The 25,706-nt window shown below is 36.9% G+C and overlaps 2 protein-coding genes across 3 annotated transcripts in view; one reads left to right on the top strand and one right to left on the bottom strand.

The window, feature by feature from the left end:
* The window catches only part of PRRG1 (proline rich and Gla domain 1), a 531,308-nt gene that overhangs the window by 68,467 nt on the left and 437,135 nt on the right, over positions 1–25,706 (bottom strand). The window lies entirely within an intron of this gene.
* Positions 1,655–25,706, top strand: part of CFAP47 (cilia and flagella associated protein 47) — a 270,139-nt gene continuing 246,087 nt past the window's right edge. For both annotated transcript variants that reach the window (XM_063393003.1, XM_063393002.1), the window contains exons 1-20: positions 1,655–1,826; positions 4,422–4,573; positions 6,588–6,703; positions 8,723–8,861; positions 10,013–10,241; positions 10,733–10,887; positions 11,630–11,763; positions 12,358–12,593; positions 13,291–13,483; positions 15,469–15,682; positions 16,059–16,211; positions 16,872–17,061; positions 17,166–17,262; positions 18,499–18,715; positions 19,375–19,619; positions 20,568–20,698; positions 21,789–21,911; positions 23,267–23,398; positions 24,596–24,673; positions 25,244–25,388. In XM_063393003.1, coding sequence (XP_063249073.1) covers positions 1,665–1,826; positions 4,422–4,573; positions 6,588–6,703; positions 8,723–8,861; positions 10,013–10,241; positions 10,733–10,887; positions 11,630–11,763; positions 12,358–12,593; positions 13,291–13,483; positions 15,469–15,682; positions 16,059–16,211; positions 16,872–17,061; positions 17,166–17,262; positions 18,499–18,715; positions 19,375–19,619; positions 20,568–20,698; positions 21,789–21,911; positions 23,267–23,398; positions 24,596–24,673; positions 25,244–25,388 — 3,241 coding nt within the window. In that variant the 5' untranslated portion in view covers positions 1,655–1,664. The remainder of the gene's footprint in view (positions 1,827–4,421; positions 4,574–6,587; positions 6,704–8,722; positions 8,862–10,012; positions 10,242–10,732; positions 10,888–11,629; positions 11,764–12,357; positions 12,594–13,290; positions 13,484–15,468; positions 15,683–16,058; positions 16,212–16,871; positions 17,062–17,165; positions 17,263–18,498; positions 18,716–19,374; positions 19,620–20,567; positions 20,699–21,788; positions 21,912–23,266; positions 23,399–24,595; positions 24,674–25,243; positions 25,389–25,706) is intronic.

Genomic DNA, 25,706 nt, shown 5'->3' with positions numbered 1-25,706 from the left:
GATGGTCATGTTCATGATCCCTTCTCAGAATCATACACCTGCGAGGGGGATGTCCAGCTTCCCTTTCCAGGATTGTAAATCAGTGATGATGATGTTTAACTTCCCTTTCCAGGATTGTAAATCAGTGATGATGATGTCCAGCTTCCCTTTCCAGGATTCTAGTTCAGTGATGATGATGTCCAGCTTCCCTTTACAGGATTGTAGTTCAGTGATGGAGATGTCTAGCTTCCCTTTCCAGGACTGTCGCTTGGGATAAATTTACTTCCCTCATTTGTTTAGGTGATTACAAATCCTTCTATATTTTTTAAAGCTATAGTTCAAAATCTCTTATTATACAGCAGCTTAAAGGTTATAATAATTTTATTTTCAAAAGCAAATAATAGTAATACTTCCGCATTCTTCTATCCTATTTGTTGGTGGCCTATAAAACTCATATAAACTAAACCCCTAAAACTTATATTGTGCAAACTTTAAAGCTTACATTATTCACTTATTTATTCTAAAGCCCCTTTCCATGTCTCTTCTGGTTATTCTTATACGAATGTTTATGACATTCTTATTTATAACTGTCCCATGGCCGCGTTCCACACATTTCACAATTACAACTACACAGGCCACCTTTATCTCCCTGACACGAAACAAAACCCCACATTTCACACCGGGTGTTCTGGGAAGAGTGAGGCCGGCAGGGAGAGAGAGGGGATCCTCCCGCGCTCCTCGGCCCTGCTGAGGGCACATTGCAGTGTCCAGAGAGGGGATCCGGCCCTGCTGAGGGCACATTGGAGTGTCCAGAGAGGGGATCCGGCCCTGCTGAGGGCACATTGCAGTGTCCAGAGAGGGGATCCGGCCCTGCTGAGGGCACATTGCAGTGTCCCGTTCTGGGCTCCTCAGGACAGCAAAGACAAGGAGAGGCTCCAGCAAGGGTGATCAGCGTCTGGAGCATCTCTGATGAGGAGAGACTGTGGGAGCTGGGCCTGGTTAGTCTGGAGAGGAGAAGGCTGAGAGGAGATCTCATTTATGCATATAAATGTCTCAAAAGTGGGTGCCAAGAGAGTGGCAACAGACTCTTTTCAGTGGTACACAGTGACAGAACGAGGAGCAGTAGCCGTAACTAAAACAAAAGAAGTTCCACCTCAACATGAGGAAGAACTTTATGTTGAAGGTGCCAGAGCACTGGAACAGGCTGCCCAGGGAGGTCAAGAAGTCTCCCTGTCTGGAAGTATTCACAGCCCACCTGGACACCTTCCTGTGTCACCTGCTCCGAGCCGAGCCGAGCCGAGCCGAGCCGAGCCGAGCCGAGTCCAGCCCAGCCCAGTCGGGGCGGACCGAGACGAACCCACCCGAGTTCACCCGAGCCCAGCTCGAGCGAGACGAACCCACCCGAGTTCACCCGAGCCCAGCTCGAGCGAGACGAACCGAATCGAGTTCACCCGAGCCTAGCTCGAGCGAGACGAACCGAACCGAGTTCACCCGAGCCCAGCTCGAGCGAGACGAACCGAATCGAGTTCACCCGAGCCCAGCTCGAGCGAGACGAACCGAATCGAGTTCACCCGAGCCCGCCCGTTTCTCCTGTTCCGATTGGTGGGTTTTGGCCTCGCCGCGGCTCTTCCGCCAATCAGCGCCCCGCGTCCGTTGCTAAGCGGCCGCTGGCGGCCGGGCGGGCCATGGCGGAGCGGTGGCGGGACGTGTGCGGGGTGCGCATCGCCCCCGCCGAGCTGCGCTTCTGCGACACGGCCCCGGGGAGCTGCTACCGCGCTGCGCTCACCGTGCAGAACCTGCGGGCCGGCACCTGCCACCTGCGGCTGCTGCCGCCACGCCAGCCCCAGGTGAGGCCGGCCGCGGGGGAGGCGGCGGGGGTGCCCGCGGCCGCCTCTCTGCGAGCAGCGGCCGCGCCGCGTTTGCCTGGGGCTGCGCCTCCAGCCCGAGGGGGCAGCGGCGGAACGAAGAGAACTCTCAGCTTCCCGGTTCTTTATTCTCCCGAGGCTGTGAGCAGTTTAGAGGGAGCTTCCTTCTTTCTTTAATCCGTAGTTTCAGTAGAAATAAACAGGCTTTCCTTAGTAAATCAGCCACTGACAGTTGGACTTGATGCTGGAGGTCTTTTCCAGACTTAGTGGTTGTGTGATCAAGTCCCTTGTTGGCAACAAATCCTGTTTTGCCTTCTTGGCTGGCTTTGTGTTCTCCAGAATTCATCCCACAAGAGGCCCACGAGTTCCTCGTAACTTCGGGGAACATTCTCTAAAAATGGGTCACTTTGCTGTGATGTGAACACCAAATCAGGGACGTGATGCCTCTCTTACCTCATTTCTAAGTTGTATAATTTTAATTTTTTTGGCTGGAATAGTCCCCTGTGGTGCTTGCTTGCTGAGAGCTTTCTCAGAAAAGAGGGCGTTTAAGCTTTCTCAGAAAAGAGGACGTTTGCAATCTTTTCTCGAGACAGTATGATTGCTATGGATAACGTGATAACTCTGGAAAAGTCATTGCATTGCAAGGCTTTTTAAAGGCAAATGCATCTCCACAATTCTAACCAGTTGAACCCTCCTAACCTATGCGGCTCCAATAAAAGCCTGCTGTGGTTAGTGGTTTGTTATTTGTAAATTATGTCAAAATTCACATCAAAAGGTTGGGTTGAACTGCCATCAGGGGTTAAACAGAAGCTGATGTTGCTTTTTGTTCATAGCGGCTTGAACTATGAATAATTCAGGGTAGTCATCAATCTGATTTTCAGACAATTGAAGTACTTTTAGTAATTTCACCAAGTAGTGAGCCTTTCTTTTTGAGGGCAAGAGTGGCAGCTTGATTCTTATTAAACTCTAGCTGAAGACTTTTGGTATGAGCTGGAAACTGTCAGAGTGCATGATTTGGTAGGGCTGTGCTTAGTGTGTTTTGTTAGTTTTCATCAGCCTTACCAATTTTTCAATGTTCTCCAGAAGTGGGAAAGGCAGAGTCAATGTCAGGAAAGAGAAACATTTACTAAATAATAGCTTTATGGTTTTTCTCTCTGTGATTAACTCTTGCCTTTTGCTGTGTATTTTAATGGCACTGTACATGAGACAGCCAAGATGACAGCTAGGGGATGAGATTCCACTTCACATCCCCAGTTCCAGAAGGTTCTGTTGTGTTGTCCTTTCTCATTCCCACACCTGTGACACACACTTTTTGCTGTCTGTGGCTGCAAGGCTCTGAAGTGTGTGACTCCTCTGAAATACATTTTGGTGTATTACATGCACAGAGTGCAAGCACTGAAAAATGACCTTCCTTCAGCTGTCCTACTGCATGGCAAAGAAAAGCCTTGCAAGGGATAAAGCTCACAAGCAGTTTCCCATAGGTTTTGTTGAATGTTCATAGTACAAAACATTAATTTTGCCTTGTATAAAATGAATATGCTTGGATGTTTGATTCTTTTTAGACAACAGATAGATACTACACACCTCAGAATTAAAACATGGCTACTCTTTCACTATCAAGCCCATAATCCATGATGTGCATGACATAAATTGCCTTAAGCTGAGTATTTATTCTGCTAGAAGGATTCTAAAGGAATAGAATGAGGTGCTCGGGTAACAGAAACAGCAAGTAGTAAATTATGTTTACATATTTAAAACATAAAGTAGAACAGAAAACTTAGAGAATACTGGGAAGATTGTTTCAGAAATAAAAAAAAAAAATTAAACTGGACATAAAGAGTGTAACCCCACTGTGCTTGGGGTAATGTGAATTTTAAGGAGACTGAACCACCAGGAGAGCTCTAGACTTGACTTTGAGGCTTTCCTAGGAATGTGGGAAATGCTGGGTTTCCCTTTATGTGCTAGTGGGTTACTGGTGTCTTATGTTCAAGGAAAGGTGTGGGAGGTGTTTCATTTAAACAGATGCTTCCTGACAGCAAGTCCAGCGTAACTTTTTTGAGAGGAAAGAGTGCTTTCCACTGTTCTTTTCTCTTTCATTTGACTGGAGGTGCCTTGGGCCTTTCAAGCAGATTTTCAATGCACAGTGAGACTTTTTGTTGATGTCAGTCAGACCTAGAGGAAACTCTTTCCTTTTCCCTTTTGTTGCTGCTTGAACTGAGACTTAATTCTTGTTATTTTCTCAGGCACTAAAAATATTTTTCACTGAGTAACAGCTGATTTAATTGTGTGTTGCTTCAGAAGGTTTTTTTTTACAGCAGTAGGAAAAGGTGGAGCTCTCTTTGAAAGACTAGAAAATTTTGTTAATTCATGCTGTCTTTCTGTTTTCCTGTAAACAGCCTGAACCTCAAGAAATAAGGAGGTAAAATTACAAAAACCTGCATGTAAGTTCATGGTAAATTTTAAATCAATTTTTGTATTCTTCTGAAAATAAAATACATGTATATCTTTCTTAATCTAGAAATGCGTAACAATTAAAAACATCTTTTTTTTTTTTTTTTTTTTTTTTTTTAATTGCAGTTTAAATTGATTGTGGAAACTCCAGAAACCCCCATTGCTTCTGGACTTCAAGTTAAAGCTGTTGTGGAATATACTCCCAAGCGTGCAGAAGATCTTCAGGATAAACTAACTCTTTTAATAGATGATGATGTAGTTCATATCCCTCTGCTTGGGTATGACATTCAAAAGTTCATGTGCTCCTGTTAATATTTGCAGTTTAATCTTGTTGCAAGTTTACTTCTGCGTGTCAGTTATGGCTTTGTAGTTAGTCTGTCAATTGCATGGAAAGCACACAGTAAGTTTTCTTACAAAAGTAAGATTTTTTTTCAGAGCAGCACATGGGTAAGATTCACTGGGGTGATATCCCTCTAAAATCAGAGAGAGTCTGGATTTTTAGTTTTGCCTTATTCTAACTTGGTTGTGATAATGCTCATAATTTTGAATGCTGTATTATTAGACAAGTCAACAGCTACTCTTATTGTCTTCCCTTCATACCAAATCACTGATAGAAAAGATTTTACAGAAATTGTTCATAACAGTTGCAAATCTGGATTATAGTGACACATATGTTGCCAAATTCTAAAAACACTGTGCATGTTTTAGAGCAATGTCACTTGTTCAAGGATATTTGAAGGTTTTTATCAGGGTAGTGTTGTGAAGGTAAAACCACTTAGGATGATAATGTTCCTGATGACTCCTTCTGGAGAGGACTTGCAATAGATTAAGTATTTCACATCTTCATGTTTAAGTATCTTTTGTGGGGGAAGTGTTGACAGGCTTTAATAGGTTTTTTTGTGTGTTTGGAAGAACAAGTATACTTCATGATTTCTTTTAATCAGTGTTTTCCAAAATGTATTTTGTGTCATGCAAAAGCAATAAATTCCAGCGTCATGAAAAACTCCAGCCAACAAACCAAAGCAAATAAACCTGACACTGTACTAAAACACTAATCCTAAACCTTTAAACTTGACTTACCTCCTTTTTGCAGGTCTGTATATATTAGAAAATCTCATTGCATAGAGAATGTATGCTTATTTCTGGCCACTTGGGAAGGGAGATATTTGGATCTTGAGAGGAGAAATATTTTTGTTTCATTCTTCCAGTAAAGCTTCTTGTGAGAAAATCTGGATACTTGGACATTAAAATTTTTACAATTGTTTTGAGTGTACTCTAACTTTGATAGATGATTCCTATTTTTAATTTTTTTTTCTGCCACATCCTGCTTGTCTAGTATCATGTCTTTCAAGAATTTACTAAGCAATTTTTTCACTTTACAAGTAATTATCAAAGACAATTAAAAGTGTACTGAAATTCCTGAAAGCAAATTCTATTGTGGCATTTCTTGATTATTTTTTTCTCTCTGTCCATTCCTTCCCCTCCCCTTTATGCAGTACAGTATTTATATATGCAGAATCTACCTCACTTGAGCAAGGATATTTCTTTTTCTTCTGCATCTTTTCTTCTGTATTGCATGTGACACAGATAGGAGATGGAATTGTTCCTGCATTTTTTGGCTAAGAGGAGATAGACTGCTGTACTGATGCAGAATTCCAATTGATTTGAACCACAGTTTTATGAGAGATCAGTGGTGTCATTGTATTAAATATTGGAATCTTTAAAATACAAGTTTCCTGATCTTTTCATTATGGCTAAAAATACCCAATACAGTGATGTCATCTCCCTGGCTGAGGTTCTTAAATGAGTAATAGAAGTAGCTCATGGCTTGTGTCATTACCCACTTCTCTCTGTTGTAATAAGTTTTGTTGAAGTTACATAAAGAATATATCAAGCACAAAACTGCAAACTGGCACTGCTTCTCTTCACTTGGTTCATAATGAATTGTGGTGAATTGTTTGGTCTTATTTTGTGATGCAACTGACTGAGGATAGTTTTATTTAAAGTACTGTAATGAATGATTTAAAATGAAATAGAAATGTGAGGATTCAATTTTGTCTAATTGTTTGTAGCTATATTGTTTTAAAGTTGGAATACTAAGTCATTAAACAGGTTGAGAGATAAGTACCTCTCTTAGAGCTCCTCTCTGTATACTGGGGTGCTGAAGTGAGTTGGCAAAACCTCGATAGGAGAACTAGGACAAAAGGATAAATCTCTTCCACTAAAGTGCTTTAAATTTCTTTAAAGATATTTTCAAGTTTCTGGAAATATTATGTTGTCTTTTCTCTGCAGATTAATTCCATACTGTGATCTGGAAATAGAGTCAGAAGTTAATTTTGGTGAAATGATTGCAAACAGTAAACTAGTTTCTAAAGAGATTAGTATTACTAACCATGGAACAACTGCAGGTAAATATTTAGTATGCATTAAACAATACCAATATTTTATTTTATTGGAAGAAGTAATTTTATGCAAGTTAACACTTCAGTGACCAAATAGCAATTAACTGGAATTTTGGGTTATGCAGATTATGAGTATTGTAGCTGCAGGTGTTGTACATGGCTCACTGTTTATGTAGCCAGTACTATATTTCCATTTAGGAAAGAAAAAATACTTTAGAACTTTGAAAATTTTATGAGTTTTCTACTTTTGAGTCCCATTTGGAAGATGTAAAAATAATAGTTGCTCATTGCCTTAGTGTGCCCAGCACAGACAGCAGCAAATCATGTCTGCTCTTACTTTGTGCTCCTGTAATCCCCAGACCTGTCTCTTGAATAAACAACTGCAAGTTCCCTGAACTTTCCGAGCTGAAGTCCTCTATGATGGGAATTGAATTGTATTTGTTGCTAGAAGATAATGAGAGGCCTTTTATCTTGCTGCCATAGCTTTTGAAATCCTGCAGCTTTTACAACAGGCACATCCTTAAATTTCTTTGAGCAGCTATTCCAAGGAGAGTAAGAAACATGGACAGAGGAGCATAAGAATGCTTATATGATCAAACAATCTGTTTGGCTGCCTTTTGCACTGGACAAAACTGCAGACACCTTTCTCCAGAGGCAGAGTGGCAACTATACTGAGTTTCAAACCACAAATTTAAGGCAGTTAATTATTTTTGTTCCTCATTTGTACAGCTGCTTGTTACATTAAAGGCTACCTTTTTTTTTTTTTTGCATTAGGCCAAAGCTGTGGGAACATTTGTCTCCGAAATTTTCATATTGTACCAAGAAAAAATACATGGTTACAGAAACACAGAGTTGCAATATTAAAAAACTCCAAAAATAAAATCAAATTTCAGTCTAGATAAAGCAGATTTTTAATTTTTTTCCATGAAGTGAAAGGAGAAATTATTGCAAGTGTTTTTCCTAGCCTGTTCATCTTAAAGATGTAGTATGTAATTTATATAATCATGTCTTTCTCATATAAGCTAACTTACTACTTTGAGTAATTATGATTAGGTAAAGAAAATGAGATAACCTACAGTATATATGTATGTACAACTAAGTTGAATGATAATTATTTTTTTGTGTAGTGTAGGAAACTGTTTCTAGTTACAAACTCTGTTGGGTGATACATGCAGGCTGCATGGTGGCGTTTGATAGGATTGGGTGAAAATTAGAAAGAAGGTGATGGTTACTAAAGGATGTCTTGGGGACAGACAAGGAAGAGCAGCTGAATCTGTGTTTCTGCAGGCTCTGTGAATCATAACACAGCAGGTCCCAGTGACAGGCAGCACATAAACTCTGAGAGAAGCAAGTGCTCTGTGCTGGCCTGAGACTCAGGGGTTGCATTTCACCTGTCATTCCATGCACTGAAGGAGTCCTTTGTTCTGCTTCTGATCTCAGATTATCTTTTATATAAAATCAAAGAGTGCATTTTTTGTACATTCGAAATCAAAGAGTGCATTTTTTGTACATTTGAAACAATTTCTCTGTGTCTATGATGTAATGTCAGATAATTTATGCTGTTGCCTAAATACTGGGTTTTTTTCACATTTTAAAAAATATTTTTATAACGTAGAAATATTTACTGTTCTTTTCTGCAGTGGCTGTTGTTACCCTGCAGTATGCCCTTAATTTTCTGGCTACTGTAGCTTCTTAGAGCTTTGTATAATATTTGCAGATGTTATTTACAGCTACTTTATGATATTGTCACTTTTGTTTGGAATGTGAGTACCTTTCATGTTACAATCAGCTTGCAAAATGGAATTGGACACTTGGGTATAATAATTAAAGAAAACCTGGAAATAATGATCTCTTGCTTAGAAATAGCTTGTAAAAAGGTTAACTCTCTGTTTCCTGTTTTCACAGGAAGATACACTGTTTGTGAACATCTGCATTGTGTTGTGCAATGTTAAGTGTGTAATAGAAGCATATAAATTACAGCTGTATACTATATAGCATTCTGTTGATTGCTCTGGGTTTTTTTAGGTGTATTTAGAGTATCGTATAATGGGGTTGTCCTGCTTAACATAAAACCTGCTAGAGGAGTGGTAAAGCCAAAATCTGTAAGGAAAATTAAAGTGGATATCTGCACAGATGTACCTGGAGTCATCGAAGAAATGATGAAGTGAGTGTATGACTGAAGGGATGTGGCTTTATAAATTCCATTTTTTGTCTGTTATTAAGTCTAGTCTTTTCTATGAATACATATCTAAAAAAGTTAAGTTCCTAAGTGTCAGTTGCTGTCTTTAATATTTGATTGTTATATTATTGCCACAGAAAAGTGATGTATAAACTGTATACCTGGCTGTGTTAATAAAAATCTTTCATAATTTGTAATGATCTGGGATGTTTGCACATTTCTCAGAATAAAACTAACCAGGACCTTTTGTATCTTTCACGTTTCTGCACATCCTATGTACCTTGATTTTCTTAGCTTCTGTAACTGCATTTGTTTGAGGAGTCTCAGAAACATTCTGATGCTCTTTGGTGTATCTGATTTTCACTGGAGGGAATGTATTTGCACTACTGGAGTAGATTGCTTTTAAATGCAATAGAGATACAGAATCCTTATAGAATCCAAGAATCTCAGCATGGTTTGACTTGGAAGGGACTTTAAAATCCTATATATTCAACCCCTCTGCCATGGGCAGGGATTTCCACCAGACCAGTCTGTCCCTGAACACTTCCAGGGGTGGGGAGTCCGCAACCTCTCTGGGCAGTGTGGGAGTAGGGTGTGGTTGATATGTTGGATGATTTGTTTTGGTGATTTGTGGAATCATCAAGATCAAGCTTCCAGGCAGGAACAGCTGCAGTTCTTTCATGCTTATTCAGATGAACTTCTAGCTCCAGTTCCTTACAAGAAAATTAGATTTTATATGCTGAAATTGGTATTTAGATACAAAGACTCTGAGGGATAAGAGTAGTTGTATATTGGCTGTGGACACCTCCTGATTCTTTGTAGATGTCATGCCTATCAATTCAAACATTTCAAAAAAGTCAGAAACCAACCCCAAACCTCCACCATGCAATGTGTGATTGTGTGATTTTTCCTGATTGGTGATATTCTTGTCAGGGCATTGTCAAGAACATCCTCACTTGCCCTGCTCTCCCACTTAGCTTATCTATGGAAAGCCAGGATTTGAAGGATTTGAATGCTTGGATTGAGTATTTTTTTTTTTTTTTGGCACGGATTCTAATACAAAGCAAACTAACTTAACTGATTATTTCTAACACTTCTCTGCTTTACCTGTTGCTGCTTGCTGCTCTTGCTGGCAGAGTGGAGTTGGAAAGTCGTGGCTGCGCTGAAGTATGGGTCAAAGGTGTTGTGGTTGAACAAGTTCTGAAAGTTCTTGGAGTGTCCTGTGGAAAAGTACTGAAATGCATTAACTTTGGACCTCTTTACTTTGGGACTTCAAAGACAGAAAAAATACATTTATACAATGAAAGCCCTCAACGGATGGATTGGGTAGCAGTACTGGATGACAATGCCATTGGGGGAGAGATGGTAAGAAACTGCTCTGGTTTTTATTTTAATGGAAAACTTGTTTTCATTTCTGCTTTTGTATTTCTTATTTCTCAACATTCATCTTCTAGTATTGTTTACTGTGTCATACTATTTCCTGATCAGTAGGCTTTCTGAAACATCTGTCCAACCAACAAGGTTTTTATTTCAATTTAACCCTAGAATTGAGTTTTTTAATTATTATCTACTAGGAATTATCAAAATACAAGTTGAGTTCTAAGATGCTAATAATCTGTGATTTCACTTGTTTTTCTCAGATAGTGAAATAATTTGAGAATCATGTTTAAAAAAGAGAATTCAAGACTGACATGAAATTGATTTAAAAATTGGTTAATTAGCCATGTGCTGTGTTACTATGTGACTGCTATCTCCTGTGATATTTGTTATACATGAAAATGTATGTGTAGGAAAAAAACACAAAAGGCAAAGCAGAACAGGGTGAACTATTCCATATTTTGATTTTTTTTTTTTAGGGGACAGATCTTCAGGGGAGTACAGATGCTGTTTTACATGACTTAAGCCTGAAAAATAAAGATGTAGATGTTTCCACCTTGGTCTTGTGTGTTCCCAATCAAGGAACTTTGCAGCCTTATGAGAAATCTTTGATTACAGTCTGCTTTAGTCCAGAGTGAGTGAGTGATACCAATTAAATGCACACACACAGAGATTGGCTGGTCTACACTGTTCTACAAGAGCTGTCTTAGAGAAAATAATTTTGGTGTTAATATGTCTGCAAATTATTTCTGACTAACTTCTTATGTATTCATGTGTGTTAAAAGAAATTTCTTGATGTGATTCTGCAGATAAGAAAGCAAAGCCTGAAGTGTTTCTGTAATTTTATGTTTTATATTACCGTAGGGGTGTATTTGGACCAAGAATTGTTTAAGATGGGTCTGTGAGAATTTTATTAGATTTTGCCATATATTAACCACCAAGAGAGTGAAACATTTCGGAGAGCTGTGATCTCATTAAAAATAAAAACAACCCAAAACAAAAGCAAAAACTAAACAGAAAGAAACATTTCTTCTTGGATAAGGAAAAAAATAAGCAAATGTGCTCTTGCAATTTTCCCTTAATTAAACTCAATACAGATAGTTATTATGCATGTGATATTAGTTTAGAAAACTGTTGTAGACTGCAAAAGATATCAAATTGCCAGTATTATAAGCACACAGATATTGATGAGCTTAAATTTGTTACTATTTGCATTTTTTGAAAGGAAGTATAAAGATCATTTGTTCAAGCTGTTATTGACAGCAAAGAAGCCGGGACAGGATGTTTCAAAAACATCTCTTGATTCTTTGTGGGTTGGGTTTGGAGGTTTATCTTTTTTTTTCCCATCTTTTAATTCAAGACTGTGACTTTTACAGAAAATTTGAAAGAGACTTTGAAGTGAATGAAGCATCGCTGGTTCAAGATTATGTCCTGTTTCTCAGATTTGAAACTGTTGGGGAGAGAGGTGTCTCTCTGCAGGACCTCAGTGGTGGTGCCACAGCAACCAGAAGTATGTTAGAAATGTATAGTCACCATCAGAAATGTTTATATGGATGATAAAACTGTGTAGCTTGATTTTTTTTTTTAACTTTTTTGAAAAATCATGGTTGTCTTAAAAGTTTTATGGTAAATCTGCTTTTTTTGTTTGTTTATATCAACACAAATAAATTAACTTGCATCTTGAATGGTTTAGCACTAAAACCTCTTTGAACAGAGAGCAGAAAGGAGGGATTTATTTGTGTTGTGAATGAACACTTAGTACTTAACTATAAATTACAATAATTATAAATGCAAAAATTTTAAGGACATAAAACACCCCCAGCCATTTGCAAGTCACTGATACTTTTGTAATACCAATTTTGTGCATTTTCAAGGGTACCTTTGCTCATCCTCAACTTCGTAATGAGGGAATGCATTATCTAACAGTTTTTAGAAGTAAAGAGCTCTGTATTTGGTTTATAGAAACTGCATTATAAAACACACTGGTTTGTAGTATTATTTTGTTTTTGTGACTGTACAGCTACAGCATGACTGTCCTGTTAGTGAGATCATGGGTGTGAGAGGGGTTTTGTTTGTTTATTTGATTTTTGTTTGTCTAATGCAGGGAGACATTCTCGTCACGTGGACTTAGCTTTGATGGGTTCTGGATTTCCTGTTATATTAACTTTTAAGCCAGGAACAGTAATTAATTTTGAGGACTGCTACTTGGGTGAGCAAACACAAGTTGAGTGTACAATGAAAAATGAGTCTGAGTTCCTTCCAGTAACGTTCAGATTCCGCAAGACTGCTCACTTCAATGTTTCTCCTAAAAGAGGAATGCTTAAAACAAAATCTGAAAAGGTAACTCCCTCTTTCTCTTAGGTTATGTAAATGTGAAGATTATTTTACAATAATGAAATTATTAGTGGTGGAATTTCTTAAAAGTAAAAGCAGGAATTTCATTTCACTAGCAATAGCTTTTAATATCAGCCAAATATGGTTTTTTTTTTAAATTTTGTACAGTCTCTTAATGCTTTTTCTCTACTCCAGGAAGCAACAAATATTTTAAAATAAGAAAAAAGATTGAAGTACTAAGGTCACTTTACAAGGGCTTTTCCTATCTGTATTTTTTAAAATTTATTTTACTGATTTGAGAAGAGTGATTCATACTCAGATATTTTTGAAGGATACTTTTAATTTGTTTCAGTAAATCACAAATATTCAAATAAGGTAAAATTTCTTTTAATGGAAGAAACTTTGCCAAATAAAAAGTCAAATATGGAAACATTTACAAGTTTCCAAACCATTAAGTCAGGGCATAAGATTTGTCAGAAGTGAACAAATGAGACTTTGTCATGTTCTAATGTGTCACATTTTATGTCAACTTATATTGCTAATTTTTAAGTGCTTCTTGGCATATTCTGCAAGCCCAGTTTTGAATATCTGTCTTAGAGGTAAGTGTGAAGAGAAGTGACTCAGAGACTCAATCTTATACAGAATTACACAAAACTTGACTCTTTATTGTCTCATATGTCTAACAATGAGTTTTCTTTTCCAGGAAGTGATGATTTCATTTTCTCCACATCAGATAGGAACATTTGAGATGAAGCAAATTATTGATATCATCGGTACAGGTGTAGATAAAAATAATGTAGATGTTTTGAAGATGAAATCCTTTCATCAAATATATTTGACCTTACATGGTGTGTGCAAATCTAAACGAACAAGCGTTGTATTCACAATTAATCCTGGTAAGACGCTAAAAACGTAAGTGACAAGTGATAAAATGTTTTAAAAGCACATTTTTAGATTTAAAAGGAGATACTGTACTATTAGTTTGCTTGTAAAAAGTAGTATCTCTTTGGAACTGGAGGGAATGCTCCAGTGTGTCATATGTCCCATAAGACTGCAAAACAAAGGCTAAAATAATGTTACATCCTCCCATAATTGTATCAAAATTTGAACTATTAAAGCATAAATTTTCATTGTTTGATTATCTGACTTTTTTAAGGTTCAGTGTTTGCAAGCCATGCTGCTGCACAGTGCTTATGTTTCAGGAGTAAATTGAGAGATATGTAAAGCACAGGAAGAACTAGGAAAGATAACAGGATGTTCTTCATTGGTTCAAAGTTACAACTTCCACATGAATTTGCCAGTTCATGCAGCCTCCTGCCAGTCCTGTGTCCACTCACTCTTCCCATGCTGTGAAGCCTGTGCCAGCATGAAGAGTCTTTCAGGATATGCAATAATTAGCCTATGATTTGTTTTCTGTGTTCCAAATGTTTTCCACAAACAGCCACTTTGCAGTAATTTTGACTAAGATGTCTGGATTATTGTCATGGCAAACACGACATTTTCTAACATCAAATGTGCTGCAGCCTCTGTGTGCAGCCTCAGTGCAATCACCTGACCTGTGCACTGTGCATGTGGTGGCTGAGTGTAGATCAGGAGGGGAGCTTGAATTCTCTTTATTTACCCTTTATTTACTCTGCTACCAGTTGAGGATGTTCTCCCTAATGAGAAGCAGGAAGGCAATACCCATTTTTCCCATTGTGGGGGAGTAAAAAGTGGAAGTTACTGGAAAGTCATGATAAAATGCTGTTGTTGTTACAAGTACTGGAATGGTTGATAAGCCAGTGGGCATTCCTGCTGCTTTCAGGAAGGTATTTCCAATCCATGGCTATCAAGACTTGATGAGAAATTGAAGTTTGGCAGTTTGTTTATTTTTGAAATCCAGAGCTCCTTCAGTTTTCCTGCTTCAGAAACCCAATTAGAAGAAGCAGGTTTTTTGGATCAAAGATTTTATCTAGTACTCAAGTTTTTCAGGCTTTCTACATGCTCTTGTCTACCATTTGCTGTGTTAATGTCCCTGTTCTTGTGCCATTTGCAGGTATATAAAAATGTTATGAGGGATATCTGTGTTTTGCTTTTAAGCTTCATTGAAGTGTGGAGGAAAAACGATTTTGTTTTTTTCACATCCTTTTCCAAATGGTTCTATATCTTGCTGTTATCTTCTCCCAGTGTCTATGGATGAGTATGTGTACTTGTGTCTTTGTACCTTCAGGTGAAGGCAGGGGAGAGACTGGAATGAAGGTTCTTGCAAACTATGCCTTTCTGGCCAGTGCAAGTTGTCATCACTCCTATGACCTAGAAGATGGAAAGTAGTTTTTGATTTTTGTTGTAGATTAAAGTAATGCTAAAGTGGGTAAAAAAATTTTTAATGATCAATTTTTTAATTTTTTTTTTGCAGGTGAGGGAGGAAATAGAGTTTGAAGTTTGACTTTATTTCTGCCATAGTTTTCTCTTTATTGTTCATGTATATGTGCTTTTCCAAAACTAAAGTGAAAAAGATCTGAGCTCTCTTTTTGTTGTTCAAGCTTGGGAGGTATTGTCAAAGTTCATGCCTCTGTTTGCAGGCCTTAAGATAAGCTTTAGGACACTGTGATGGGTATTGTGCCAGGCAGCTCTGAGTGTCTGATGATGTGTCTATAAAAGGCAAACCATCACAGCTGGACTTAGCTGGTTTGAGCTGTCGTGTTTGTTTGTTCCAGGCCAAGGGAAGCACTTGGCTCTTGGCATGATGTGAATGGCTTCTTCCCTCTTGTCTGAGGAAAACACTGTGGGATGGGTGTCTGACTGTTGTGCTGCTGGGTAGATCATTGTAAATTCAATATATTTTTTGAGACTTTGAATTTTGTTCAGAAAATACTAGTTTATGTTTTATTTGAATTTTAAGGTCTAACCCCCTTGATTTCCAATGCAACTGGACAGTTTGTAGCTCGTGGCACAGGACAGCTCAGTGACACAGCACCTGTGGCAGTCCTTAAATCAGCCCAAACACAAATTCATACTCACCGGAAAAACAGGAATTGTGAGAGTGATGCACTTATAGCTTTTCCTAATGATCGTGCAGCCAGCCTTAGGCCTACTGAGTGGAATCAAAAGTACAGGTAAAAATGATGTGAATCTAATATTTCAACAGACACATTTATATATATCATATAGTAGATCAAGATTGGTTACTCATATGACAGTTCACTGTTTTTTTTTCAGGCTGAAAGTACTTCAAAATTTATTGCATTCCTGAGTCTCTTGCACATAAATTTATTGAGTTTTCTTATGTGAAACTGCAAATGTAGCTATTACACTTGCAATATTTCATTTTTGTGATTGCCTTTACAAGGTCAAATATTAATAATCAGCTGTGATAAAAAGAATGTTTGGAATGAAATATGTATGTACCAGAATCAATCATGTTTTCATTCTAACAAGACCCAGTATCATTCTACATGTGTAATGAAACTACAATTCTCTTTGAATATTTAGGACTATTTTCACAAAGACTGAGAGATATAATTACATAGATCCAGAATTTGCTTATACTGACTCTGAACAACTGTTAAGAAAAGCAAATAGGCAACGCTTTATAGACTTCATTTCCAGTTTAAGACAGCGTCGTGTAGAGAAAGAGGCTGCTAGGTAAGACTTGCTTTAAAGGGTAAATAAATGCTTCAAGCTCATACACAAAATGTGTGAATATATGTGCAGAATTAATTTAATGGCACCAGTTGTGTACCTAAATTTGTCCCATGCCAATATGCTTATGATCTTGGGACTTTGATTTATAATGCATTCAAAACCTGTTTATTTCAAGTATTTTGACACATAGATCACTGCCTAGGTGAAATGTAGGGAGAGAGGCAGGGCACTGGAAATTAAGCTTAAGGTGAACTTAAATTAAGATGTCAAGTTTTAAGAATACTTGGTTATGGTTAATAGGAAAAAACATAACATTGATTGTTTTGGATTCTCTTTATATAATAAATATGTATTTCCTGCTAGGATGTCTAGCTCACCCCAAGTGATGGATTCAGTATGCAAATTATTATATATTCTGTTGACTGAAGCAGATACAATCCTTTAATCTGACTGGTTCTCTAGACTTACCTTACTGTAAAAACCAAAACAATAAAAGTATTTTCGAGGTATTTGCTGTGCTTGAGGGTTTTTTTAAATAATGAAATATTCCTACTTAAAATATTAATTGTTTTGTTTAAAAATATTAAATTATTTAATGTGTAGATCATGGAGTGCTCAAACTTTTATATTTCCACATTCATTTTTTTTCCTTCCCTGTAGGCAGTTTTATATTTATAACAATCCTGTGAACATAGGCATTAAACCAGGTGGAGGTCTTAAGCCACCACACATCTCAGTCGCAGATCTTCCCAAGAAGATGCCAGAGCCCAAAATGCTTCCTTCAGATGACAATTGCATGTTAACAAGTCGAAAATTGGCAGCAATTGTTTCTAAATCTACAAACAAAGGAGTAAGTTAAATGCTTGAGTAGTATGGGAGCATTATGGGTTTGCCATATGAAAAATTGTAAGATTTTTGATCATGCTCTGAGGAAGTGTCTTGTGCTTATCACAGGTTTGGAGCTGGCTTAGTCCTATGCCATTTTCTGCCCAGGAGAAGGCAGATTGTAGACTGACTTTGACACACAAACAGCTTCATCAGATATTCATTGGTAAGATTTTTAATTTGGATGCTAAATGCATATAGTTATTATGTATAGTAACAGAATTTATGATTATAGTTTTTCACCCTAAATAGAAAACAGTTTAAATTTGGTAGCCAGCTTGAGACCTACAGTAGTGTTTTACTAAAGCTTTGTATTTCTCAGCAGATATTGAGATATGATTGGGTATGAACATGTAAAAGAGTTTCCTTTGAAGACTGCTCATACCACAACCTCTTACAAAGAAATCACCACAGAAGTGTGAGACTTGCTCATACCCTTAGGCCTTGTTAGTAGATAGTACTTGGACCAGCATTAATATCAGCAAGATTCATGGAAGTACTCAGAATATTTCTGGGAATTAACAGTAAAGATTGATGCCCCCAAAAACTAAAATTTCAGGATCCTCCATCAAAGTAATTTCAGGGTAATGTTCTGTGATGGGGAGTAACACCTTCTAAAACTTCTTAGCGACTTATTTACAACACTTGTTACTGCTGCAGGTCTATTTTAAGGTTAACTTTTCTTCAGTAATTTTTTTTTTCTCAGGAAAAAAGAATTTTCAGTACTTCCTGGGCTTTTTAAAAATTTCAATCAAGCCAGAACTTGAATAGTGTAGCTGTGTAAACTGATATACCTGGGGAAAGGTAGAGCAAAGTAAATAGAGCAATACAAAAAGTACTGAGAGTTTTGTAAGATGTTTGATTAGTGCCATGAGCACTCGAGTTTATAGACCAGCCTAAAAACTAGTGATAGCAGGAAACTCGGTAATGAAGTGGTTCTGTGACCATCACATGACATGAATTATGTCATGACATGTGACCCAAATGGTCACACATCAGGGAGCAAACCAACAGATTGCATACATAAACTTTCAGTGAATTGCTGGTAATTAGTCCTTTTAAATGCCTGCTTAACAAAAAGAAATATTTATGGTTATTAATAGTCCTGTTAGTAGGGAGCACATTGATTTCCTGTTTTACCAGATGACTAAAACAAGCACAATTAAAAAATAAATGTTGCTGGCTTTTGACTTGTATTGCTGAAAGCACTGACAGAACATGGATATGGATGACATTTACTTCCACAGTTTAGTGATGATTTGTTCCAGTACAGGATTTTTGTAGCTGACTATGTTTGTATTTGAAGAACTAAAACGTTTGATCATAGCATTTTAGTAGTTATGTTTCCTTACATTCGCTTTTACCTTTTAATGTTGAGGATCTTATTTCTTATATGATTCAGGTCCTTCCACTATAGATTTTGGTGATGTTTGTGTGTATTCTACAACAACCAGAGAACTGCACATCATCAATAATTTGTCAGTTCATATTTGGATTCAAATTGAAGTTGAAGTTCCAGAATTGCAGGAGACATCTCCATTGTCTCAAGTGGTGCCTCCTCTTACAAAAACTCATATTCCAGTTGTGTTTGAGACAACCACTGCTGGAATGTTTAAAAGGTAAGGCTTTTTATATTTGTCTTGATTTACACATTTTCTTGGCAATAGTAATTTTTTTTTCTAAATCACCTGGATGATTTTAAACTGTAATCATGATAATTGTTAATGGTGTATGTTCTTCTATGGTGACATTGCAATAATCAGTGCAGTTTTATGTTGCAAAATTTTCCTAGTACAGTACTGTTTCTTGGGTTTTTTAAAACCACAAACAAAAATCTGTCCTGTGAAAAGGCTTATATAGCTGGAGGTGCATCAGGGAAAAAAGTTTGCTATTATGGTATATTTACTAGGAGAAATTTTTATGGGAAATACTGTTCTTTTTCCAGCCTAGCTTTGCATCCATGCTCAGGTCTTTTGATGCAGCTTATGGGAAAATGTATAAGCAAATAGTTTTCTAACCTGCTGGTATTAACTTTGTTTTCTAATGTTAAAATAACTATATGAGGCTGATGATCCTTTAGGTTGATCTTCACTTCTGACATGATTGAAGTAGTGTGCAAAACAGTTGCAAACTTTTCTCTTGTCAGTCTTAACTGTGTGTTCACACTCAGTTGTTAAATATTTTCTTGCTAGTGGTTATATTTAATCTAAATTTTACTCTGACTGTAACATAATACATGCATACAAACATTAAGATATATATATTTTTTATGTTACAGCTCTTTCAGTTACAAAATAAACAAGCAACACATTGGACATGTGCTGGTAGTTGCACGTGCAATGCCTATTGAGCTTCAGCTCTCCACAAGGGAACTGATTTTGACTCCTGTTTCTGGCTGCCTAGCAGGATCAGAGTTTAGAGGAACTGTCAGGGTATGCAATCCCAGAAACCATCCTGCTGGCTTTGCTTGGAAACCTGTAACTGGAGATAGAAAATCTCCATTTACTATAAAGCCAACCAGAGGTATGCTGTGCCAATACAGTGTGTGTTTGTATCTTATATGTCAACAGTATTAAATAAGACAAACTTTTAGCTGATGCTATAAACTATATTTTTAGATTTCTGTCAATATCAGTGTGTCCCAAAAGCAGTGTCAGGTCCCAGCTTAGCACCACAGCAGCATTCTCTGTGTAAGCCTGTCCTGAATGCACGCTAAGTCCAGCTCCCTGCTTCCATGCCCAGCCAGCAGTGCTTGTGGAAACATTTTTTCAGCACAGATTGCTGACATTTCAAGAGTGGAGCAGCAATATCATACAGCTCATCAGGATAGGAATTTTTCCAAAAGCACTGAATGAAGCTGCTAAAAAGTCGATGAAGATAGTGTAACATAAATGGAATTCAATCTGGGATTAGTCTGCATTTGCATCATAGATCAGTATATGTTGGATGTGTGTATAGCTTTTATCTTCTTCTCTTCAAACAATAATATTCTGCAGGGTTATGTTGGAGCTCCGTTATTAAAGAACAAACTGCTAACTATGTTGGATTTGGTGTGCTCTGGTTCTTAAGAAAAGATATTTCTGCTAATACAAATTCAGACTCAGTTGCAAGCAGAAACTTGTATATGAAACTTTCTGCAAGCAGAAAAGTGTATATGATCTTTCCCCAAGTTGCTATTCTGCAAGAAAGATAGTCTTTTTTTTTTCCAGTGTTGACTACTAGAGTAATTTGTGGCTAAAAATACCAATAAACTTTGAGTACATTTTACTGCAGGATACTAATAAACAGATTGTCCAAGACCTAATTTTACTTAATTCATCAGACTGTTCAACACCTAAGAAATGTAGGCTTACATTTAGTAATAGAAGGTCATTTCACTTTTATGTGCCTATATTATTTCTAATTATACAATGTAATTTGACAGTTGTACATGTGTATGCTATAAGATGTAAATTATGTACATCTATTTAGGGTCTGTGGAGCCCTACAGTGATGTGGAGTGTGAAGTAGTTTGGCACCCAGGGTTCAGCACTCCAGAAACAGGACAATTCATCTTGTATGTGCGCCAAGGAAATTCAGTTAACTTGAAATGTTCTGCAAAGGTAACAATTCACGTGGCAGCTTTAGAGAAAAAAATGTGTGGATTTCTTTAAACAAGTAGTACTTTAAAGATATTTCTATTATAATCTATTTTTTTGTTAAAGGATTTTAATTTCATATAACTTTTACTTAACATATTAAACTAAAGAATATGCTCCAAAGATATGATGGAGAAGGCAAGGCAAAGAAAAGTTACCTTTTTCTTGCTTTTGATGATAGTCTTCCTTTGAATCACAGCTTAGTGGTCCTTATATGTTATGGGCTAGTTATTGTGCTTGGCTTGCCTGGTTTGACTAAACGAATGTTGAGAGGTGATACAACAGTTTTTTAGATATGTATTGTTTATTAAAGGAATAAAAATCTAGATGAGTGGGATGGTTATTTCAGAGATTCAAGGTGACAATAGACTCTTAATTGTTGTTTGAATGTGGTATTTGAGAAGCAGTGTTCTGGGTAATCTTCTAAACAATAACATTCAGCTTTGGTTAGTTATTTGTTGTCTTATGTTGCATACCAGGGAGTATGAAGAAGAAAGAATTTTTCTTTTTTTTTTTCACTCTATTCTACTGGCCACATGTTCTAGAACTTATTGGGAGTCAGGAAAACTTTTCCCTTTCCTTTGATGATCCTGTTTTTGTTTTGTTTTTAACCAAGTAGCTGTTTTTCTTTTCTTCTTCTTTTGAAGTCTTGGAAGTTTGCCATATGTAAACCAGGATATGTGTAAATTAGAATGTTTGCATTTCTACTGCCATTAATATCTCTGAAATAGCTTGTCCTGATCACACATTTGGAGTTAATGGAGTTTGTGCTGTTAAATTAAATTTAATTAAAATATTTTTACTGGTCTTGAAATTAGTCCAGAAATAACTGTAGGGTTCCGTCTTTTCAATTTGAATTTAGATAAATTCAGTACGTTGAGTAAATCTTGTCTCACACTTAAGCTGTGTTTTCCTGTTTGAATACTTCCAATTTATGCATTTGCACAGCTATATTAGCTCATTATGTAATAAAAAAATTAGGCTGAACTATTTATTTGTACTTAGGAATATGTTATATGGTTTGCTTGTTTTCTTTCTTTTTTTTTTTTAATAGTTTGGTACTACTAAAGTTCAGTTTTTGGCTCCAAGTATATCCTTCGTTCATAGTCCAATTGGTTTCACTACTTGTAAGACAGCGAGTATTCTAAACACAGGATACAACCATGGATACTTCCAAGTAAGAGAAAATCATTTCTGGCACACCTAATTTCTTGGGTTGGGAGCAGAAGAGAGTTGATTTTACCAGATCATGTTATGGTTTTGTGTTTACAGTTATTAAATATGCGCCCATTTAGGGTTTTTTTGATGTTTTCTGTAGAAACAAGATGGATGTAAATAGGAATTCTGTCCCTCTGTCAAATTTGCATTGATGAGTAGATGGGACAAAAGAAAAGCAAAGTGGTGGTGGCTCAAATGATTCTGGCAGTTTCCTGAGAGCCAGGGGTGAGGGTACCATACTGGGGTACCCTATGGAAAAGCATTTTTTGGATGTTTTCCTGCTTTGAGAGACAGAGCAGGCTGGCTGCTCCTCCTACCCATGCTGTGCAGGCAGTGCCTGCAGGGACCCAGAGCAGCCATGGGATGAATTTGCTAATCCAGCATCCAGGGACACAAGGGGCTGTGCAATGAACTGAAGAGGGGATGAGATGGATGCCAGAGTGGGTCAAGACATAATACACAAATCAGTAGGAAACCTAACCTCATTAGTTTTGCTGATCACAGGATAATTGCTGTATTTAGTGCAGGAAAATAATTTTTCATTAAAATCCTCAGTTTCTGTTACTCCATTATTACACTACTGAGAAACATGTTTAATTTATTTTGATTTGTACCATATTTCTCTTTTATCAGCTGAGCATTGATTAACAAGTAGTACCATAGTCTTGGAGGCTAGGCCTGAAAGAATAAAATCATTATAGCCTGTAACACAAACAAACATATACCCAGCCGTTTTAGCCTCCAAAATTACTCTTAAGCTATGACGTAGCTGGTTGGTCTTGATCACTATCACTTGTGCAGCTCTACTTTAAAAAGCTGTCTGTTAGGAATGCATTAGAAGAGAAAAAAATCCTTTTAGTCTTTGCTAACTGTGGGTAAGCTGAGTATTTACTTCTAATATTATTACTGAGCTGTACTTGGGATTCTGTGTCCCATCTTACTGTGAATATCAAAAAAGAGGTGATGAATTTGTCACTGAAAAAGATGTTTTGTAAAATATTTTGAAGACTTGCTGGTTAGGAAGTTTTAATTTTGATAACTTAATGAAACCAACCCAAAACTCAGAACTCCAAATTTCCAGTTGGTGGCAAAAATTATTTCATACTAGAAACAGACAGTTACGTTTAGAAATCTGTTACTTTGTTTACTTGCTGTTTTCCCCAAACTTCTAAATCCAAGTTAGCTATGAAGGTTCTCCTTGTAAGAATATAAAATCTTTATGATAGATATATTGGTATAAATAAAACAACAAACAACCAAAACCAATGAATGCAAACACCCTTTTCAGTATGATTCTTGTTTGTGTTTGTGAAGGTTCATGACACAAACCCTCTGCCTGGAATGAAAATCACCCCCTCTGAAGGAGTCATACCCGTGGGAGGCGCTGCTGATCTCAAAATCTCTTTCACTCCAAAGGCATACATGAGTTTTGATAAAAAAGTGGAGGTATATCAAAACTGGAAGAACTTTGTCTTTTGAGTGTTATCCTGTGTGTTTATGTGTGTACATTCATGCATCTTTTGGATTTTATTTCCAGTGTTCATTTACGCTTTTTAATAAGGTTTTCTTGCAGCATTACTGCTATAAGCTAATCTGTTTTTTTTTCCTTTTTTTTTGTCTCAATCCTGCTCAGAAGTATCAAAGGAGTCTCTCAGTTTGAGCTGATTCATGTTATGCCACTGACAAGCTGTTGGAAGTAATGTGTGATTGTTCTTTATGAGATAATGTAGACATACCTGCAGTTGTAATCTGTAGAGAGGCAGAATTGGAATATTCTAATGTTTTTAATTTCTTGACTTCTTTTTGTGGTTTTCTCAGAAACAGCTCTACTGGTAGATTTGCTTTGATAATAGGTGTGCAAGAAACATGTAACATATTTTGTTTTCTGCATGCCTGCTTCCTGAGATAAGTGAGATTGGGAAAAAAGATGCTGTCAAGGGCCTGAACTTTGCTACCATTTCTGACTGATCCTGGACTCACCATCTTCTGAGGCTGCATATATTATGCTTGCTAAACCTAGTATTCATTTATTTTTTCCATTTTTACAACAGATTTAATCTTCCCCAGAACAGTAGTGTCTTCCTTGTACTAGCACCTAGTCAAGCAGTGTGTGTTGTGATACACATTCCAATCCTCACAGCTGCTGAACACAGATTTTTTCCTCATATTTCCTAGCACAGCCTCCTGCAATATTATTTTTGTCTTCAGACTTGGGGAAGACTGGTCACTGGTCTTTCTTAAAACTTTGAGTTGTGGTTTTTATGTTTTTTTGTTTTTATTTTTGTTCTGTATTTTTAATAAGCAGCTATAGCTATCTAGCTGTATCTTTCCCAGATGTGGTATGTCACAAAGGCATGATTTGAAGCCACATTACTGGAATCTGCATGCATATGTTCTAGAAAATGAAGGCATTTACCTTATATCTTCATGTTTCTGCAGCAAAAATGCATTATGTTATAAGGACAGAGTTATTTTCATATTTTCAGTGCAATTTATATTGACTCTCTCTGCTCTGTATCTGTGGGATAGGGTTGGGTTGTTTTTTGTCTTTTAAACTTTTTTTCATGTAATTATGACAGATTTGGTGAGATAGCTGTGTTAAAATGACCTTGTCCACAGTCCCAGTGTTGTCCCTTCACTTAGGTAGCAGTGAGGAATGCAGCAGAACTCACACTTAAGATCGGTGGATTTTCAGAGGTCACTGAAATAGGCATTGATGTGGTAAGTGTGAAGAAATTGTAGCAATTGCTAAGATTGGTTGAGTATTTTGCTTCATCTAGATCTCAGAGTGGCTCCTCTCAACTTCATATTTTTCATTTCTTCCTAAACTACCTTCCCAAGAAAATTATGAAAGAGATGAACCTAGGAAGAGATATTAAAACCCAAATGTACATATAACAGTTGCACTAAATGATAGCTGACAGCTTTAGTTTTTGAACTTCACAATGTGGAATAAGTATGTTAAAAGGGGGAGGATTTCTTAAGGTAGTTGTAGCAAAAAATGAAATAAAGGGAAAAGTAAGTCACTGATCTGTTTACTGAATGATGAAAACTTTCCTGATTGTGTAATCAGGAAAATTGTGTACTGGGCTTGATATAAAATTCTAAATTCTTCTATTTTGTGTCCTGGAAAGATTTTAAAGATAAGAGTTATGTGAGACTCTTGATTAACCAATACTGCTACTGTATTATAAATTGTGAATCTTGCACAATTATATTTTTCCACATTATGTTCAATTATAAACTTGACTTCACAGTGCTTTGACCCATTTTTTTTCTTTAAACTTGCAGGGAGTATTTGAATATCATTGTGTTTATCTTGGTGCTACAAAATCAATTCCATTTTTGCTGCAGAACAAAGGAGACTCATATACCAGAGTGGAGTTTGATTTTTCTAAATATAGGGATTTTAAATTGAAAGTTGAAGACAAATCAGGTATTTGCTATATCAGAATTTTCATTGAATAAAGAATGAATAATGCTGAGAGAAAATCTGTCAGACCATTTCTGGTAGCCAAATTTTCTGATACAAGACAACCTAAAGCAATTATGTTAAAAATGTTGCTTAATATAAATTAAGAGGAGACGAAATTTTGGTTTGCGTATAAGATGACATTTGATAAAAATAAATATTTGCTAAATGCCAGGTTGCCTGTAGATTTTTTCCTCAATTTTTTGCCCCATAGTTGCGAAGATATAATACTTGAGTACCCTCCCACCGGTTAAAATAAAATATTAAAAAAACCAAACAAAG

Source organism: Prinia subflava, chromosome 3 (assembly GCF_021018805.1).
Source record: "Prinia subflava isolate CZ2003 ecotype Zambia chromosome 3, Cam_Psub_1.2, whole genome shotgun sequence".
NCBI lineage: Eukaryota > Metazoa > Chordata > Aves > Passeriformes > Cisticolidae > Prinia > Prinia subflava.
The sequence above is the reverse complement of the archived record's forward strand: the minus strand, read 5'-3'. Positions and strand labels throughout refer to the sequence as shown.